The sequence below is a fragment of the Ovis aries genome, chromosome 16, assembly GCF_016772045.2.
Source record: "Ovis aries strain OAR_USU_Benz2616 breed Rambouillet chromosome 16, ARS-UI_Ramb_v3.0, whole genome shotgun sequence".
Classification (NCBI taxonomy): Eukaryota; Metazoa; Chordata; class Mammalia; order Artiodactyla; family Bovidae; genus Ovis; species Ovis aries.
In genome coordinates, this window is record NC_056069.1 from 36,206,685 (window position 1) to 36,227,067 (window position 20,383).

General features: G+C 42.0%; 1 protein-coding gene across 1 annotated transcript in view; it reads right to left on the reverse strand.

Annotated features, from left to right (window-relative positions):
• The window catches only part of EGFLAM (EGF like, fibronectin type III and laminin G domains), a 189,197-nt gene that overhangs the window by 86,497 nt on the left and 82,317 nt on the right, over positions 1-20,383 (reverse strand). The window contains exon 7 of the mRNA XM_004017034.5: positions 791-957. Within this exon, the coding sequence (XP_004017083.3) occupies positions 791-957 (167 nt within the window). The remainder of the gene's footprint in view (positions 1-790; positions 958-20,383) is intronic.

Sequence of the window (20,383 nt, forward strand, 5' to 3'; positions counted from 1 at the left end):
CAGATGAAAGAAGTGCGACAGCTCTGAGATCTCCCCAAGACACTGGGTACTAAGTTTATGCACAAATGTCCCCCACTTCCAAACGACAAAGGTTTCCAAGCAGACTGGCAAGGTGGACTAAGCAATCAAATTGTAGTTCTTGAATCATGTGGGAGCTTCTTAAACCCCCAGACCATAATCAGACTCTGACTTTTCACAGACCCTCCAGATGATGTGATGGACTCGCTCAAGTCTTCCCCAGCCCTCCCAGAGAGGTATTCGGGAGCCTATGCCATTGGCGGGACCCCCAGCTACACATCAGCCTGCTAGCCAGCTTGAATCCTCCCTGACCATCCTTCAGAGTGACCGATTTTACTGGGGCATCTTTGATTTCCTGGTGAAGACTAACCCTGATGGGTCTGGGATCAGTATTTTTTCTCCTATGATTCAAAGCTAAACCCATCTTTTTATAAAATGAAAAGGGAATGGGGCTGGGGAGGCTGCGCATCGTCTTGGTATGTAGTCTGTTTTGTGCTCATGAAAGAAAACTGACCTCAAACTCCCTAAGGATAATGCAAAAATAAACCTTCTGCTGACCTCCTGTACATAGAAGCGCCTGGCCCTATTGACTGCCTCGCACTTTCGAAGGGCTGAGAAAACCACAGAATGAAAGGCTGAGGACACCCCCACTGCAGGCAGCCCTGCTGTGGGGAGTAAGAAACCTCGGTCAGTTGGGTCCTCAGGAGGCAAGCCCAGCAAGGCAGCTATGTCTGTCTGTCTGCCTGTCCTTCAGAGGGGCTGCGGTACTCACGGGCAGTTCGGATGGTGCTGCTGGGCTGACTTCGAGGGCTGGGACCATGCGGATTCACGGCCCTCACAGCAAACTGGTAGTTGGTATCAGGATCGAGGCCCTTGATCACCATGGAATCCATCTGGATCTGTTCTTGGATTGAGGTCCAACTCTTGTCAAAATCTGGCCTTTATTGATTTTTTTAAAAGAGAAAGAAAAGCAGGATGAAAAACAGTAGTTTAGGAACAGCAGAAAAAACGGAAGCTTGCTGGCTATGCAAACTAACAGCGTTTGAGCACTGGAAGCAAGACTTACAAAAATGAGTGAACATTTCCTACTGAAAAGTCATCTTGATTTGACATCACAGGTGAAAGTTGGCAGGTCCTTGCTGATAAATGCAAGCAGATCATTTTTAGGGCCCGTGTTCAGCGCTGTTTCAAGATCACTGGGTTTTCCTTGCATGGCCTTGACTGTGGTGAAAAGATTCCCATATAGGAGTTCATTTTCAAGGACTCTGCCTGCCAGATGTTTCATAAACAAGCCTTCCCCTGACAGTCCCTGTTCCCAGGGGTCAGGAGAGCACAGACTCTATCTATTCACAATCTGTTCGCAAAATAAACAAATATAAATTTTCAGGGCAACTAGTCGTGTGAACTGCCATGGGAAAACCCAAGAAGACTCTGTTCACAGTCATCCTTACTCTTCACAAAATTGCACAACTCTGCCAACTTGCTGAACGTTCACATGTCCTTCCGAGAACCCTATAGAGAGTGCAGACCTTGACTCAGAGCTTCCACCTAAGGGACAACATACAGGGGTTAAGAGAACAAATTCTGGAGCTAGGCTGAGCCATTCAAATCCTGCCTCTATTGATCACTAGCTGCTATTCTGCCTCTTTGTCTCTAGTTTCTCATCTGTAAAATGGGGTGATAAAAGTAACTACTTAAGAGGGCCGTCATAAAGGAGAAATGAGCTCTGTATCCTCAGCAACAGTGCCTGGCATTGTAACTGAGCAGGACCCTATGGACCTTCCCAGTACAAGACCCCCCACATCCCAACGTTCTCAGCCTGCCTTCTGGCTGTAGAAAAACTCTGTGTGTGTGTTCAATTGCTAAGTTGTGTCTGGTTCTTGGTAACTCCATGGACTGTAGCTCACCATGCTCTTCTGTCCATGGAATTTTCCAGACAAGAATACTGGAGTGAGTTGCCATTTCCTCCTGCAGGGGATCTCCCTGACCCCAGGATCGAACCCACGTCTCCTGCCTAAATCTCCTGCATTGGCAGACAGATTGTTTACCACTTGAGCCACCTGGGAAGCCCAGAAAAATTTTAGTCAAAGAATAAATGTAATCAGAGAAGTGAGAAAATGCAGAAAAAAAAAGTCAAGATAAAACAATAGTAGCTTAGCCCTTAAAAAAAGTCAAGAGAAAATAACAGTAGCCTAGCCCTTACAAAAAGTCAAGATAAAATAATAGTAGCCTAGCCCTTAAAAAAAGTCAAGGAATTTTAGTTCCCCTCAAGGGCTTCCCTGGTGGCTCAGCTGGTAAAGAATCCTCCTGCAATGCGGGAGACCTGGGTTGATTCCTGGGTTGAAAAGATTGCCTGGAGAAGGGAACGGCTACACACTCCAGTATTCTGGCCTGGAGAATTCCATGGACCATATAGTCCATGGGGTTGCAAAAAGTTGGACATGACTGTGCGATTTTCACTTCACTTTACTTCAGGGGCTGTAGATAATATCCTGAGCCATGTCCTTTGAGTTGTTTTGCAGCAACTGAAACCCCCACCAGGCAAAGCTGTTAACTGTATGCTGCCCAAAAGCACACAGACCCCAGACCATTTGGAACCAGAAGGTTGATGATATTGACTCCTGATTACCTCACCACCAGCCAATCAGAAGAATGTCCAAGAGCTGGTCACACAAGCTACAACCCCGTCCCATACATGTTTAAAAACCTTTTCCTGAAAGTCTTCAGGACTTTTAAACACTAGCTACCCTGGATGCCGTCATTTGCTCCTGAAACAAACATTGCACTTCCCTTCACCACAACCCAGTTATCAGTGGATTGGCTTTCCCGAGCCCAACAAGAGGAGCCAAGTGTGGTTAGGTAACATCATCATATAGTAAACACTCAGCATGGATTAGCATTATGTAAGGGCTGTATCTCGGAGAAGGCAATGGCAACCCCCTCTAGTACTCATGCCTGGAAAATCCCATGGACGGAGGAGCCTGACGGGCTGCAGTCCATGAGATTGCTAAGAGTTGGGCACGACTGAGCAACTTCACTTTCACTTTTCACTTTCATGCATTGGGGACGGAAATGGCAACCCACTCCAGTGTTCTTGCCTGGAGAATCCCAGGGACAGAGGAGCCCAGTGGGCTGCCGTCTATGGGGTCGCACAGAGTCGGACACGACTGAAGCAACTTAGCAGCAGCAGCAGCAGCAAGGGATGTACCCAGCTCACAGAGCTGACAGGCAGCCCTGGGCCACCTGCTTACTCTGTATACCTGTGAACTTCAGGGCATTAGCACTAGCCTAGGTGGCTAATCAGTACTTGAAATGCAGCTCATCTGAATCGGGAAGTGCTGTGAGTGCAAAATGGACAATGGATTTCTTTAAGTGCAAAATATTTCATTAATATTTATATGGATTACGTGTTGAAATGTAATATTTTAGATTCAGTGGGTTAAAAAATACATTATTGAAATTAATTTCCTTTGTTTCTTATTACTTTTTAAATGACCATATTAAAAAACTTGAAATTCCATATAGGCTTGCATTTTCTAATGGACAGTGCTGTTCTGTATGGACTTACTAGTTGGAGGGAGAAAGGAGAGCTTTTCAGCTAGTGAGAACTGCAAAATAAAATTTGGGAATATTTGTGCACAGTCGAGGGACAGTACAAATGGCCAAACTGGAATGGAGGATTTTTATTAATAACTAATAATAACTATTATTTATCATGTTCTTGTGAAATATCAAGTATTCTTCTAATAGTTTAACTCATTTACTTCTCAAAATTACCCTAGGAAGTAGGTATTAAAATTAAACATCTCCACTTTCTTTGAAGAGGAAATTAAGGCACAGAATGGGTAAGTAACTTGCTTGAGCTCACACAGCTGAAAAATTGAGGCCTACTTGGGTTGAGGGAGAAGATTAGACTGAGATCTTTGATGCTGAATGAAAAACTGGGGTGATAGTGGTTGCAGGGGTCAGTCTCCATCTTAGTTTGCTCCCTGACCGGCTTCTCAGCTCTTCAATTGTGAAACACTTCTGCTCACAGATATCTAGAGGACTGTGTGTGTGCGTGCGGGCATGTGCGTGTATGTTCATGCTCAGCTGGGTCCCACTCTTTGTGACCCCATGGACTGTAGCCCACCAGGCTCCTCTGTCCATGGGACTTTTCAGGCAAGAATGCTGGAGTGGGTTGCCATTTCCTTCTCCAGGGGATCTTCCCAACCCAGGGATCGAACCCGCATCGGAATACTCATCTCCTGTGTCTCCTGCATTGGCAGGCAGATTCCTTACCACTGCACCACTTGGGAAGCCCCATTTAGAGGAAGGCAGGAAGCAAAAAGACTGGCATCTGTCCTTTATGAACAACTTAACACGTGAGCAAATAAACACTCAGTTTGCTGAAAGGAGATGCGCGGACGGTGCATGGATTTCTCTAACGTGCGCTCTCCTAGCTTTTCATTAGCAAGAACTGATGAGAGACAGATGAAGTCCTAAAGCCCAGTAAAGGGCTTCCGCGGGTTACTGTGCTGATGAGGAGTTCATAGGACTCATATCTCACAAGAATTCACGTGTTTAGAGAAGCAGAGGTCACAGCGGATGGCCACTGGAGGAAGCAGGGCTCATTTCTCTTTCGACTTTCCTCTCCCTAAAGATGGACTTCTCATGTAAACAAACTCTGTCACTGAAGAGAAAACCTTAGTGACTGGAAGGAAACACATTTACAAACTCAAATTAAAACAAAATCACTTCGCAGAGGAAAGTCATAGGGGATGCCCAACAGTAAAGTCAGGAAAGATATGATCTTTAGATAAAACTCTCCTGTTATCCTTTGCTAAGCTTCCCTTGTGACATTTACAGAGGAAAGGACCTGCAGCTGCTCTCAAAATGTGTCATTGTCCACCCAGGGCTACCTGCAAATATCTGCAACAATCTTCATTGTTCAACAGTTTCCCAGCTCCCCCAGCAAGAGACTATTTTGATTTGTTCATTTAATGCAAGAAAGAAAGTCCTATCTTCAGTGAATAAGAGATTGACATTATCAACATTTCATCTCACTGTATACACTGAGAGGAAAGCTCGTGTAGATTAAATAGCCTTCAAAACCGTTAACGATTTGCCTCTGACTTTGTCGTGAGTTTTGCATTTAAATGTTTGTAGAGTCTCTTGGCATACAAAAGTGTAAAGGTGAGGCTGGGAGAGAGAGAATCAGGCTAAAGCATTGTCTTAGTGCATCCTCAAATAATAGCTTTATCTTTTCTCCACTAAGTAAAATCATTGTCTTCTAACTACAGAGTTGCCAGTCAAATCACCATAGCAACCTTAGCCTGCCAATTTCCCCAACCAGGAAAAGGCTAGAGGGGAAGATGTAGACTAAGACAAGTGCTGCCTTCCCAGGTAAAGACGGCTAGCCACGAGCAAAGCAGGCACTTAGACACTTTAGAGTGGGAAGGGTTGGGTTGTGCATCCTGTATCTCAGGAGGCCAGTAGGACAACCTTGGAAGGTGGTTGGGCAGCAGAAGTCAGACAGAACAGATACAAGTCTGTCAACAGCAACTATTCAAAACCCAGTTAGCTGATTCAAGTAATCAAGACTCACTCATTGTTTGGGTAGGAAGAAGCATTGCCATTGGCAATGTTAGCATCAGCCTGGTTATTAGGAATCTGAGAGATTGTTTGGTCCCAGTGTCTAAGGATTCTCAAAAATTACACGCAAGATTCTATGTGTGAACATCATTTCACTTTCCTAAGTAAAGGGTCCTCAGCCTCTTACCAGATTCTCAAGTATAATCATGATCCCCCAAATTTTAGAAGTCACTGTCTAGTCCAGTCTCTCATTCTCCCCGTGTGGATACTGAAGGCAAATAATTTATCCAAGGTCATAAAACCACAGGGTGGTATATATTTCTGTTTTATTTCCTTTCTTTGGCATTTCGACCACCTTGACTATTGCCAAGTTCACCCTTAGTGGACAATCATTTTTCTTGGTATCATCAAACCCAGTGGGTGGCTGCCTTGAACTACTCACTTGGCAAGTGATTAATGATTATCAGCCATGCATCCATCAAGGAAGCTATATTCTGGGAGGCTCTAAGGAACTATAAACACAGTTCCATTTTCAGAGACTTTATAATCTAATTGGCAGATATTACATTTAAGGACCAGCAGGAAGCCAGTGCCAAGTCACATGTTTTGAGAGCTATATTTTTGAACGGGTCGATGCGAACTGACATCCTGGGGAAACAATACAAGACTAGGAAGAATTTAAGAATATATTTGAGTTCTGATAACTGAAAAGGACTAGAACGTCTCTAGGTGCAGCATTAGTTCTATGTATGGTGTGGATAAATTAAGCACCAGCTACATGTAAAATACACTGTGGGATATTCAAGGACAATAAATAATATGGGTCCCTAGTATGAATGATCAATTAATCTATATGAAAGATGGGTATAATATATAGAAACATTAGCTGTAAGTAAGTAGGTAAGTGAAGAAATGGCACCTCTCTGCATATCACACAGAGTCAAAGCTTTCTTTATCAGTCTACCTGTCAGTCAGGTTACCCAATGAATCTCGCTTGCTCCCATTAATCTAGCTATCCATTGGGTTTATTCCCAAATTTATTTATGACTTTTGTGTTTGTTATTGTAATTATGTCATTTAATGCAATATTATATAAACTAGTGAATATGAGTAAAAAAATATAGGTAATAGCTATGTTAATGCTTTTGAAAGTCTTAGTAAAGCTGAACCACTAAAATACAACTGCCTTTGAACTAAGTGAAAGCAAGACAACTTTAAAACAGTGAAAAGATTATAAAATTCCAGAAGAATTTGCAATCAGGTAACTTTGCAAGTGACTCTAAAATTTTAACTTGAAAATAATGTAAGTAGAAATTGTAGATGATACCTTGTAAGTATGGTTAAAATGTTTATATTATCAAAAGTAATCTACACATTCAATGCTGCTGCTGCTGCTGCTGCTAAGTCGCTTCAGTCGTGTCCTACTCTGTGCAACCCCATAGATGGTAGCCCACCAGGCTCCTCTGTTCCTGGGATTCTCCAGGCAAGAATACTGCAGTGGGTTGCCATTTCCTTCTCCAATGCATGTATGCGTGCTAAGTCGCTTCAGTCGTGTCCGACTCTGTGCAACCCCATAGATGGTAGCCCACCAGGCTCCTCTGTTCCTGGGATTCTCCAGGCAAGAATACTGCAGTGGGTTGCCATTTCCTTCTCCAATGCATGTATGCGTGCTAAGTCGCTTCAGTCGTGTCCGACTCTGTGCGACCCCATGGACAGCAGCCCACAAGCCTCCTCTGCCCACAGGATTCTCCAGGCAAGAATACTGGAGTAGGACACATTCAATGCAATCTCTATTAAAATTCCAATGCCATTTTCACAGAAACAGAACAAAAAAATAGCAGCAAACCAAATTTGATAGCACATTAAAACGATCTTACGTGATCGAGGGGAATTTTTCCCTGGGATGAAAGAATGGTTCGTTGTAAGCAAATCAGGAAGTCTGATACACCACATATTAAAAAGCGGAGACATTACTTTGTCAACAAAGGTCTGTCTAGTCAAGGTTATGGTTTTTCCAGTAGTCATGTATGGATGTGAGAGTTGGACTATAAACAAAGCTGAGCACAGAAGAATTGATGCTTTTGAACTGTAGTGTTGGAGAAGACTCTTGAGAGTCCCTTGGACTGTAAGGAGATCCAACCAGTCCATCCTAAAGGAAATCAGTCCTGGGTGTTCATTGGAAGGACTGATGTTGAAGCTGAAACTCCAATATTTTGGCCACCTAATGCAAAGGGCTGACTCATTTGAAAAGACCCTGATGTTGGGAAAGATTGAAGGCGGGAGGAGACGGGGACAACAGAGGATGAGATGATTGGATGGTATCACCCACTCAATGGACATGAGTTTGGGTAAACTCCAGGACTTGGTGATGGACAGGGAGGCCTGGTGTGCTGTGGCTCATGGGGTCGCAAAGAGTCAGAAACGACTGAACTGAACTAATACACCACATTAACAGAACAAATAAATGCAGAGAAAGCATTTGACAAAAGTCTACATGCTTCATGGTAAAAACTCTCAACAAGTTATGTACAGAAGGAATTTACCTCCGTATAATAAGGGCCATGGATTCCCTAGTGGCTCAGTGGTAAAGAATCCGTCTGCCAATGCAGGAGATATAGGCTCAATCCCTAGGTGGGGAAGATCCCCTGAAAGGCCTGGCAACCTACTCCACTATTCTTGCCTGGGAAATCCCATGGACAGAGGAGCCTGGTGGGCTATCGTCCATAGGGTCACAAAGAGTCAGACACGACTAAAACAACAATAAAGGCCATACGTGACAAACCCACAGCTAACGTCATACTCAGCCGTCAGTATTCGTCTAAGATTAGTAACAGGCTGAACAAAGGTGCCCACCCTGACCATTTCTATGAAATTAGTACTAGAAGTTCTAACCAGGGCAGTTACACAAGGAAAAGAAATAAAAGCCATCCAAATTGGAAAGGAAGAAGCTAAACTGTCTCTGTTTACAGATGACATGGTATCATACAAAGGAAACCTTAAACACTTCACCCAGAACTAATGAACAAATTCAGTAAAGTTGCAAGATACAAAAAAATACAAAGATCAGTCCTGTTTCTATACACTAACCAACTATCTGAAAAAGAAGAGCTTTAGGAAATGTAAATAGTTGCTTGGAATATGGCCTCATAAGACATTCATGACAAAACAAAAATTCAAGACGATCTCGTGTGCAGAAACAAAAGGGCAAAGCCACCTCAAATGATAAACGTAAAATCTTACATTCGGGGTTTTTTTTAGAAAGCAAACGGCACAGATATACGGGAGAGAAAACCCAGTGTGACAAAGATCTACGGGGAAGCAGGGGGTACTGATCACAAAGTCCATATGAATTCTCTGGACAACCTGCTGTTGAAAAGGTCCAGTGTTCATATCCTGGGAAAAAATGGCTTTCTAGGTTGATCACTTGGCAGAAGTGCTCCAGACCCATCTCCACTGAGGCAGAGTGCAAAGGACTGGTTATTGTCTGGCTTGAGTTAGAGAGAATACAGTGAACATATCTAGTGTCTTTAGATAAGAGATAAGATGGTCAAATGGAGATGGTGAAAATGCCTTCAGTGTTTTTCGTATCCGAATAGGAGACCCAATAATTCCTCAAAAGGAGACCAATGGCAATGCCTTATAAAGAAGACCCCTCAACAGCAATTAAGAATGGTTGACAACGAAGTCAACAGCATAGAGGGCTGAGCTCTGAGTTGGTGGCTGTCTTGAAGCAGAGGTTGGGTGACGATCGATCAGAAATGTAACCAGCTACTTTCTGAACACAGTCAGAGGTTGGACTTCATTCAACATCTCTGACCTCAACTCACAGTAAGAAATACATTTTTGCAAAGCAACCCAATATACCTATTCATATATGCATACTATATGACTTACATGTGAGTACAAAGCTGAAAGAAAAATTTTAAGAAAAATTACTTATCCTTACTGTTATTCACTTTACTATTTTCTCTTCTTTTCCTTTCTCTCTTTTTTTTAATGCTGGTAAGACTCCCACTACGGGCTTCCCAGGTGGTGCTAGTGGTAAAGACCATGCCTTTCAACGCAGAAGATGTAAGAGACCTGGGTTCAATCCCTGGGTAGGGGTGATCCCTGGAGGAGGGCACAACAACCTCTCCAGTATTCTTGCCTGGAGAATCCAATGGACAGAGGAGCCTGGCAGGTGACAGTCAATAGGGTCACACAGAGTCGGACATGACTGCAGAAACTTAGCGCAGTACAGCACGCATGCTCCAGATACAGCGCTCTTCACGGCGCTGCCTTTCAACATTGTTGAACGATCCACAATAAGACACACTGAACATTGTGAAGCAAACACAACTGAAACACGTTTCACAAAATAATTCTTACTTTTATTGTGTGTGATGCCCTCTGATATTTTCTCTTCTGTTCCACTTTACTTTCGAAAAACTATTGGTCAGGACACCTTCAACTGATTTCTCTACCTTCTAATGAGTCCATGGGTTGAGAACCCCTTCTCTGGAAAGTTTGAGCTGAGGTGAGGAGTGACATTCAAGCACGTTACAGACATTAACTAGGAAACAGCAGTAGGCATGGTTAAATCCTAAGTCATACTTAGAAAATGCTTAGTTAAATGCTAAGAAAATTCTTTTGAGAGTGGAATTTGTTGGAGCAGAAAACAGCCCCCTAGGGGATTCATAGAACATCCAGAGTGGCTTTGACGGTAGAGGCCACTCTTCGGGGCCTGAGAAAGAGTGGACCAAAAGCCTAATTACAGTACAATCCAAGATACATGTGTCCCCCTTCCCTCAATATGGGACCTAGCATTCCACGATTTAATGTTTACTGGAGGACCCTGGATTATTTGGAAGCTCCTCCCTTCAATATTTTCTTTCATGTTATTCCTTCCAAGCATCCTTTCCAAAAGAGAACTGAAATGATTCTCTCACCTCTTAAATCTGACTCTACCATTACACTGAATATATTACCTTCTAATGTAATGTTATATTTCTGTCTTCCCTAGTAGGCTGTGAGCTCACTAACATGCTCACTGTCTTATTCACATCTGTGATCCTTGGAATGTCTGCATGATCTTTCAAAATGCAAATTCTATCAGTCCCTTTCCTGCTTGACACTTCCCATAGCTCCCTATTCCCTTCAGGACGAACATGAGATCCTTTATAAAGCCTTCCCTGCTCCAAACCTCACTTACCTACCCAGCTTCTCTCTCACCACACAGAGCTCCAGGCTTCGAAGCAAGTCCAAGAGCACTTACTTTTTGCCTCCAAATCACCGCTGGAGTAGTTTCTTCTAGCCTGAGCCGTTCCACGCTGCTTCCTCTCTCCCCTTGTGCCTGATTATCACTGATGTATCCTTCTTGGCTCCTTTAAGAAGCCTTCCCAGATTCCTTCAGAACTGGGTCAAACGTCAAAGTTGTGTTCCCCTAGGCCCACAACACTCACCACTCTGGACTCTGCTCCTCCGCCTTCCCCATGGACTGTCCAAGCAAAGGTACTAGCCAATTCACCCCAAAATCTCTTGCACATGCTTTGCCCACGGAGGATACTAAATTATGTACATGTCTGGATGAATGTGTGCAATTAAGGATGAACTGAACTGAACTGAAGTATCTTCAGGCTTGGACATGGGGAATAACAGGATGCCTAAACCAGAGGGTGGCAGACATGGGGAATAACAGGATGCCTAAACCAGAGGGTGGCAAACCTCAGCTGGCTGTCAGTTCTTATAAAGTTTTACTGAAGCACAACCACGCCCATTTGTTTAGGTATTATCTATGGCTGTGTTCCTGCTACAAAGGCAGAGTTCAATAGCTGAGACAAAGACCATACAGCTGCCAAAGCACAAAATATTTACTACCTGGCCCTGGAGAAACAGTTTGCCAACCCTTGGTCTAAGACAACAGTCTTTAACCTTGTTTGTGCTACTTCAACCATCTGCAGAAGCCTGGAATCCCTTTTTAGAATAATATCTTTAAATGCATAACATGCATAGGAATTCCAAGGAAACCTATACCAGATTAAATATACTAGAAACAATGACCAAAACAAGAATAAAATTATGATAAGTCAATATACGTATCATTATACTTCATTAATGCAGCAAATAATACCTAGAAATGGATTCATTAACTATAATAATTTCATCATAGTAATATGCATAAATGGAACTGTGAGATATATGCAACAATTGTAATGGGATAAGAACATATCCCTAAAGATGACAAAGGCATAGGAATTGCTAATGCCACTGCAGGTGACGACATTTGTATTTGAATAAATTAAATTTCAGCTGATAAAACTAAGGATGTAATTTTTCTCCAACTAAAGTTCAGGGACCCCTGGCCTTCTATCCATGAACCCTTTGGGGACACACAGACTGCAGGTTAAGCATCCTGCTTTAAGATCCCATACATTATCCAGAATGAACACAAAGGAGTGAAAGAAAACCTCATGCTCAGGAAAGTCTCTAAGTCTCTCTCAATTTATAGACTTGGTTTTAGGCAGGATTTGCTCTACATTAAAATGAACTGCAGAGGAAGTCCAAAACTGCTAAGTAATCACAGTGAAGGGAAAAAAAACGATGTATTGTTTGACCTTCAGCTTTCTTCATTTATGAATTCGTTCAACCCAACCAAACGACAAACAGATGGATAGAATGGAGTAATGATAAACTCAGCTGGCAATTTGTCCCTGGTGGGGCAACTAGAGAGCTCACTTTCATTTGCAGTTTACAAATGACTCCCAATGCTGGTATGCAAGAATTCGATTTGTGTCACTTCCCATCAATCTGACCAGGGATTACATCAGGAAAGCTCACGGTAGGAGGCACTGAAGCTTTAAGCGATCAATTTGTAGAACTGTAGGTGAAACTTCTGCAAAAACATTCAGAATCGCCCTTCCTTTTGAGCCTGCGTGGAGAAACTTGATGGCTATCAGAATTTCTAGGACTAGGCACCACTCTGGAAGGTGGTTCTGAGATTTTCATTTTGGAAACTAAAGGTAAAAAGAAGGAGTTTTTCACCAACCACCACTTGTTAACATGAAATGGTAGCTGACAGCCCAACAAGCCTATTCTTGTTATTTCTACTTCTACTGTTGGTAGCAAGGAAGGTTATAATTAGCACAACTTTCTTAATGCTTTCGTGACAAGAAAGGGAGTTTTTTGTCGTCATTTCCTGTTCTCTCCAAAATTAATTAATTGTGTAAGGACAATTCTTTAAATATATCAAGTTTATACTTTGCGGGGCAGGAAAACCAACACAGAGCTACATCACTGTTAAATGTTACAGACATTTGCCCAGTTATTGCTATAAACTCTAGTAAAACACTATGAAACAAGTTGGCAATTGGCAATCCACTTGTCCGTTATAAAGTCTCCAAAATACATGTTATCGTTCAATATGAAATAAAATCACAATGGGAGCCTTCAAGTTAGTCTTATACATTAGGTATTATTTGAAGTGTTACCACATACCGCTATCCCTTTTATGATGAGAAAACAAAAGCAATGAACAGCTTTGGATTGGGGGGAAGGAGAGGAGACAAGCAGCAGATCCAGTTTGGGTTTTGTCTGCTTCTTTTTTCTATAGTTGTTAAGGAAGGATGTTGGTTACTGTTGTGGCCTTGGAAATTAGTGCTGAAGGATTCACTGAATCTCCTGTGACTAGTGTGGCCGTACATCTCCATGTGGCTCAGGGCAAAGAAAAGAATTGACATTTAAAAACATTCTTCCACAAACCACTCTTCTAAATATTGTGCGTGCTCAGTCACTCAGGCTTGTCTGACTCGTGACCCCGTGGATTGTAGCCTGCCAGGCTCCTCTGTCCATGGAATTCTCCAGGCAAGAATACTGGAGTGGATTGCCATTTCCTTCTCCAGGGGATCTTCCCTACCCAGGGATTGAACCTGCATCTCCTTCATTGGCAAGCAGATACTTTTACCACTGCACCACCTGGGAGGTAGACATCCATTTATCTTCACAAGCCTCCTGAAGTATCCACTACTGTCATTCCTACTTTACAGCCAAGGGAAGCAAGGCTCAGAGGGTTAAGGATCTTGCTAAGGTGGCAGCTAGTTGTTGACAGTCTCTGGATTCAATCCCAGGACTGCCTATGTCCAAATGTTCTCCAGCACCTGTTTGACATGTGGTATGTTTCCTCCATGCTAGGCATCTTATTCCATAGAGCGGAGCAAGTCAAGAGGTTACCTGCATGTCCTGGCAAGGAAGACAGACACTGAACAAGTAATTAACTACAAGTGTGCTAATTGTTGCTAGTAAATGTTGCAGGTATAGCTCACCTGGTCTGAGGGATTCAGAGAAGGCTTCCTAGAGGAAGTGGTACTTAAGCAGGAGAACTGAAGGATGAACAGGAGTTAGTTAGCTAGGTAAAGAAGCAGAAGCACCATCCTGGCAGAGGATAGCAAGCATAGAGACCTCTAGACAAGAAAGAACACGGCTATAAAGGAAAACAGAAAAGACCTATCATAAAAGCCTTGCTAAGAATCGTTTGCACTGATTGAGCACTTACTGTATAACAAGTGCTGTTCTGTGTATTATGTATGCATTAATTCACTTAATCTCATAACAACTCTGTGAGGTAAGGAAATTATCTCCATTCTTCTATCTGAGGCACAGAGAAGTTAAGTAATCTAACTAAAATCTTATGGCTTAAAAATGGTGGAGACTAGCATTGGACAAAGAGGCAGGATCATGAGGACAGAAAATCAGAGTCATCAGATTTTAGAAGTCAAACTGTTCAGCCTTATTTCACATGTAAGAAAGCTTAAAACTGGAATCAAGCCACCTGTCCCCAAGATTAGAGGCCAGCTCAGAACTGTGTCTTCTGATTCCACATGTGGACAAACTTGAACCTGAGAGATGATACCAAATACTGGACTGTAAGACTAAGTTCTAAATGGAACACTTCCTTAACCTTCAAAGACAGTGACCTTGACCATGAGCCACACCATATCATCCCTTAAAACTATTCAAGGAAAATCCATAATCCGTTCAGCTTCCACTCTGAATCCTAAACTTGATCTTCATTTCAGGAACAGTCTTTGCAGGGTCAATGCCTAAGAAGAAGCTAATTAAATTCACTTGCTACTTATAGCCTGAGGAAGTTGATGATGGGATGGAAAGACAGATGATGACTTTTGACAAAAATATCAATTTTTAAAATAATTTTCAAAACCCACCCAGGTGTGCATGACCTTGAGATTCTCAAGTAAAACCAATATGTAGACATTACAATTAGTTTAAAAGCAGCTCTGCATGAAGATGAATTTTGCAAGTCTGATTAGGGAAGGCATCTGCAAGGGACCAGGAAATTATTTAGGCAGAAAGGTGTGAAAGAGAAAAGAGAGGAAGCACTTCTCTTTCATATCTATTAGTATTCCTGTCTTGGGTTGACATTTAGAGATCATTTCTTGACCTATGTCCCTAAAACACACAGAAATGTTCTGAGCTTTCACATGCACTCAAAATTAGCCTTAGTGGCCTTTTTATTGAAACTAGTTGTATTGAAAATTACTGAAAAGAGTTTTAATCTGCCCTTTCTAATAGTGGACAGTGCAAAACTCTGAAGCAATTTTAACCAATCAGGTTACACCTATAGAAAAAGCTACATAGTGAGTTCCTGCATACAAACCTTCAAGTTGTGAACTTTCAAAATGTGAACATGTGTTCACATGGCCGATCATGTAAGTTAGTTCACACGTCTGGTGTCACATGCATATATCCGCTGCAAGTGGCTGTGTTTTTGTGTATGTTACTGTACGCTACTGTATAGGATACAGGAGTACAGAATCTTTGTTTGAAGCTCAGGATGTCCAGAAGCAAGCACAAAAGCAGTGGTGATGTAACAGGTACTGCTGTACTTTTCAAGGTACTGTACTGTAAGATTAAAAATGTTTTCTCTATTTTATTTGTTTTGTATATATTATTTTCATGAAAAATGTTATAAACCTCTTATAGTACAGTAATATACAGCCAATTGTGTTAGTTGGGTACCTAAGCTAACTTTGTTGGACATGAAAAAAATTGGATTTACGAACGCATTCTCAGAACAGAACTGGTTCATATGTAGGGGGCTTACTGCATAGGTAAGTTAAATAAAAACTATTTTCACCTTTAACCAGCTTGATAGATAGCATATATGGAACATGTTACCTCAATTAAAACTTCAAAGGACTATTTTTCCAAGCCTTTGGATTTTCATTGCCACCATAGTATATACTTTTTGCTTATGAGAAAAGCACTTACCCTAGGGAAATTCTTAGGCAGAAAGAGGAAAGTTTCTCAGATATTTATAGCCAAAATATTTCAACACATAGGTAGCTATATTTATGCTTGGTTCATATTTTAATGAACACTAAGATTGCTGCCCACAAAGAAATTTTCAGTATCGTTTTAGAAACAAAATACCTTTCCTACCTCAAATGCATGATTTTTCTGTTCTAGAAGAGCAGGAGGAAAAAGTTTTAAAATCATTGCAAAATATGTTACAGCCTGCAGGCTTACTTAGAATTTGCCTCTTCAAATATTTTCTACACTGATTAAAAATTTAAAATCTACTGTAAATAAGGAAGCTGATGAAGAGCCCCCAGGGCAACCTTGGGAGAGATTATGAAGATCACTCTCATCTGAAAGCTTCATCCTGCCTGCGTCAGAAACCAAACTTCATCTCTGATACTGAGATGGCCTGTTTAAGGTACTCATGTGTAGGTATCCTCCAATTTACAGGAGACAGAAGCTGGATGAAGAACAAAACTTTGCTTGGTCCTAAAGCCCATAACTTAAGAGAGCATCACAAATACATGAAATGTCCAAATGGAACTCTCCAGGCAAGAATACTGGATTGCCATCCCTTTCTCCAGGGGATCTTCCAGACCCAGGGATTGAACCCAAGTCTCCTGCATTGCAGGCAGATTCTTTACTGTTTCCAAGCCACCAGGGAAGCCCCCTTTCAGAGCATCACAAATACCTGAAGAGTCCAAATATGAACAAAACTAGCAGAAAAGCAGTCAGTGGCCCATCTATAGTTTTCCAGGTTAATCTTTTATTAGGCAATTAAATATTTCCTCAGAAACTTTTTAGTCTGTTTTGTAACATTTGATATCATTATCCTTGTTGAATAAGAAGAGCAACTGATGTATAAGCGCCTACCAGGACAGAGGACTGGAATCTCATCTTCCAGTGATAGAACTCAGACAAGAACTTCACATTCAGGTAGGTGAAACCTGAGGATAACCACCGGCAATACACTGATTCTACAATTTCTTAGCCTTGGGCTGTCAAAAGTCTGCCTCTTGGGTAGAAAATAAACTTTTTGGCTCACATAGAGACCTGTCACAGGTGTTTCTGTACACAGGAGGTATCTGGGCAAAAAATCCTCAATGTTAAACGTTAAATAGACCTCTCTGGGAAAAAAGAAAACTGAAGACCCCCAAAGTCCCTCTCACACTAACTGCAGTTTCTGATTGAGAGTCCAGGAAAGCTCTCTCTAAACACATATCCTCAGGCTCTCGACTGAAATGGGATAGAGTCTGAGATGTTTACAAATGAATGTGGGGATTTATTTTGCAGCCAAACTTTCAATGCACAACAAGATGCGAGAGCTTTCCTTCTGGAATAACAGCAAACAGCAGCCTAAGATTAGGCTTCCCATTTCTTCAACCAGCAGGGCTCCAGGCGGGCTGAGTCCACGCATACCTCTCCAAAGGTGGATCACACACGCAAAGAGGATGTGGGGCTTTGCAGAAAAAGCACTGGGCTGGAAATCAGGAGAGCTGAAGTTTAATTTTCATTTTGTCATTTTACCTTGGCAAATCAACTTAAGCAACTGAGTCCCAATTTCTTTCTTTGTAAAGGGGAAATAGTTGCATGAGGAAAAGGAAACGGATACAGAATGTCTACTATAAATAAACTTTTTGAAGACTATAAGCAACAATTCCTCAATGAAGGTCACATTAGCTTAATATTACAGACGAGGAAATGGAGGTTCTGAGATAAACTAACTTGACTAAGAGTACATATTCAGAAGAGATAACAGAAGCAGAATCCCTAGTTTAGGAGCTGGAACCAGAAGCTAGCTTTCCCCATTCCACCATATTCCATTTGGAACACTTCAGTTTGAACCTAGCTTTCCAGGGCATTGTAAAGACATACTTGTTAAGATAAACATTAAAAAAAAAAAATTAACAGTTTGTTAAAACAGTATATACCTTTAAAATATTTATACATAGAATTTGGAGCCTGAGTCCCTCAACTGTTCGAGATAATAACATCCTCAATGTTAAGATGCATTTTTTGTTGGAGAAGAATTATAATTTTTAAACGTAGGTGCATAACACCCATATACACCTTACACCTGTTTAGATTTTTGACATCTACAAAGTCCTTTCTCGTATGTGAATTTACTTGGTCCTCTTCATGATGCACTATAAGGTGGGAAGAAGCTGTCACCCATATTTATTTATTTATCACCCGTATAAGGACATCGTAGTCAATGCTCTTGCGGCCTGTGTCACCTGCCCTTGCTCTGATTCAGCAGCAGCTGCGATACAGTTTCCTGGGAGCCCAGCTTGCCTCTCGAGGCCAGCATAGGAAAAAAGCATACACCGTGCTCATGCCACTGCTCCTTTGATCCCTAGACCTACCGCCTTAATCCACAGGCCAGCCAAGCCTGGAAGGGTGGGAAGTTTTACCAGGGAAAAATGGCTCCTGTCTTTTTGATAAGCAAATTCAAGAGGAAATCTGTGCTCCAAAGACAACTCCACGGAGTCAGAACCCTTTAGACACCTCATTGCCTGTAGAAGTGACTTCTCTAACACAAGTCATATGTCCTCCATCCCCCTCCTGACTTTCTCATTCCCTCTTCCAAATAAATCTATTTTTACCAAAGTCCTCTTAAAACATTCTCCTTTTGGAGACTTCAACCTTAGAAGCCATTGTGTATGGCTGAAGGAGGCAAAGTGACTTACACAGTGCCCCCTGCTGGTGGCAGAAGAGGCAGCAAGCACTGCCTTCCAGTTCTGGTTCTAAATCCATCCTCCATATTCTACTTTTCATTTGTTGGCACAGGCTGTTGTTGTTTAGTCCCTAAGTCATGTTCAACTCTTTTGCAACCCCATGGGCTGTAGCCTGCCAGGCTCCTCTGTCCATGGGATTTCCCAGGCAAGAATACTGGAGTGGGTTGCCATTTTCTTCTCCAGGGGATCTTCCCGACCAAGGGATCAAACATTCTTTACCACTAAACCACCTGGGAAGTCCACATACAGGTCAAGAAACTGCAATTTTCACCTTTTACCAATATGTCAGACTTAAATTTTTAAAAAACACAGGTTTTACCACAAAATTAACAGTAAATGATAGCCATCATCTTTGCTGGAAGTTACAGAGATGATCTGCTGGGCTACTATGAAAAACATTGCACATTTTTCAAAATTTGAAAGTATTGCATTTTGCTTTGCTTGTGTTGGACAAGTAAATTAGAAATTATAAGTTTCACTCTAAGTTTTACAGATGAGAAAGCTAAGTTTTAAGATCTTCTATTGTTGCAGTTTTACTACTATTTGAACCAGGCTTAGAATCTTTCTACTCCAGGCACATTCCGGGCTTTGCCTACCATATCTGTTCAACAGCAGGATTGTAGATTATCTTCAGTGAAGGGCATTGGTCTGGAGCTCTGCTGAGAGCATCTTTTGTTTATTTTTAAATTTTCCCAGCATCTGTTCCTCCCTTTTCCATTAATTGCACAATTTTCCTTTAAGGATGCAACCTTAAGGAACCCTCAATTCGTATACTTCAGATCTGAGTGACCCACCAGTCCTTAGTTCCAGAACTCAGAATTTAAGTGCCTGACTAATTAGGATACTTTTCTCCTTGGCCACTATGATTGGGCCCGGAGCTTGGCCAACTAGAATAAATCCTAAGGCTCTAATGGGTCCACTGAGAAAGACCCAGTCTTCTCCAGTGGGGAGCCAGGCTAGTAGACAGCAAGCTTTCAGTGCCTGGTGGCCGTCTTGCCACACTGTTGGAAGAGCCTGAAAATAAAGCCAATAAAGGGAGAAACACAGCACAGAGATGGAGGGAGACAGACTGCTGATGTGACACGGAGTTCGTCTTCCTCGAATTTAGGTTTGTCACAGGGCTTGACCGTCACAGGGACCGGTACATTATGGTCTCATCTTTCAAGCTCCTTCCACTTGCAGTTCAATAAGTCCCTCCTGAAATGAGCTCTGTACTCAAGCCTTAAAGAGACTCAGTGCAGGACTTCTCTGAAGAAACAAACATCTGTTTTCTACTACCAAAAAATAGGCGAGGAAGTCAAGAAACGGAAACAGAGCTAATCAAATCAGCAGAATCCTCTGTCCCAGCTTCAGAAAGCCTTGGGAGTGAGGTGCTAAACAAGTCTCTTTATGAATCCATGAAGCAACTGGCCTCAGACAAACCCTGTCACTTTTAAGGTAGAGAACACCAACTCCACAAACTGCTTTCCTCAGCTAGGTGCTCCATTCAAAATTCAGCAACAACTAGAGCTCAAAGGAAGAGTCCTAGATGGAGAATTGCTTTTGATCCTTGGTTGGTTGGGGTGTTCTGGTTTTTGTTTTTGCTTAAAATTACATAGCAGCATTGAGAAGCCATGCTTCTACACCTGTAAGTTCTTAGAAGAACTTCTAATCACTCCTCAACTCTCTGATGAGCTGAGTATGAGAGCTGGAGAAGTAGATGAGAGAAAAAAGCTGAAACCAAACCAAGAACCTTGCCCCACAGCAGTATGGATGTAAAG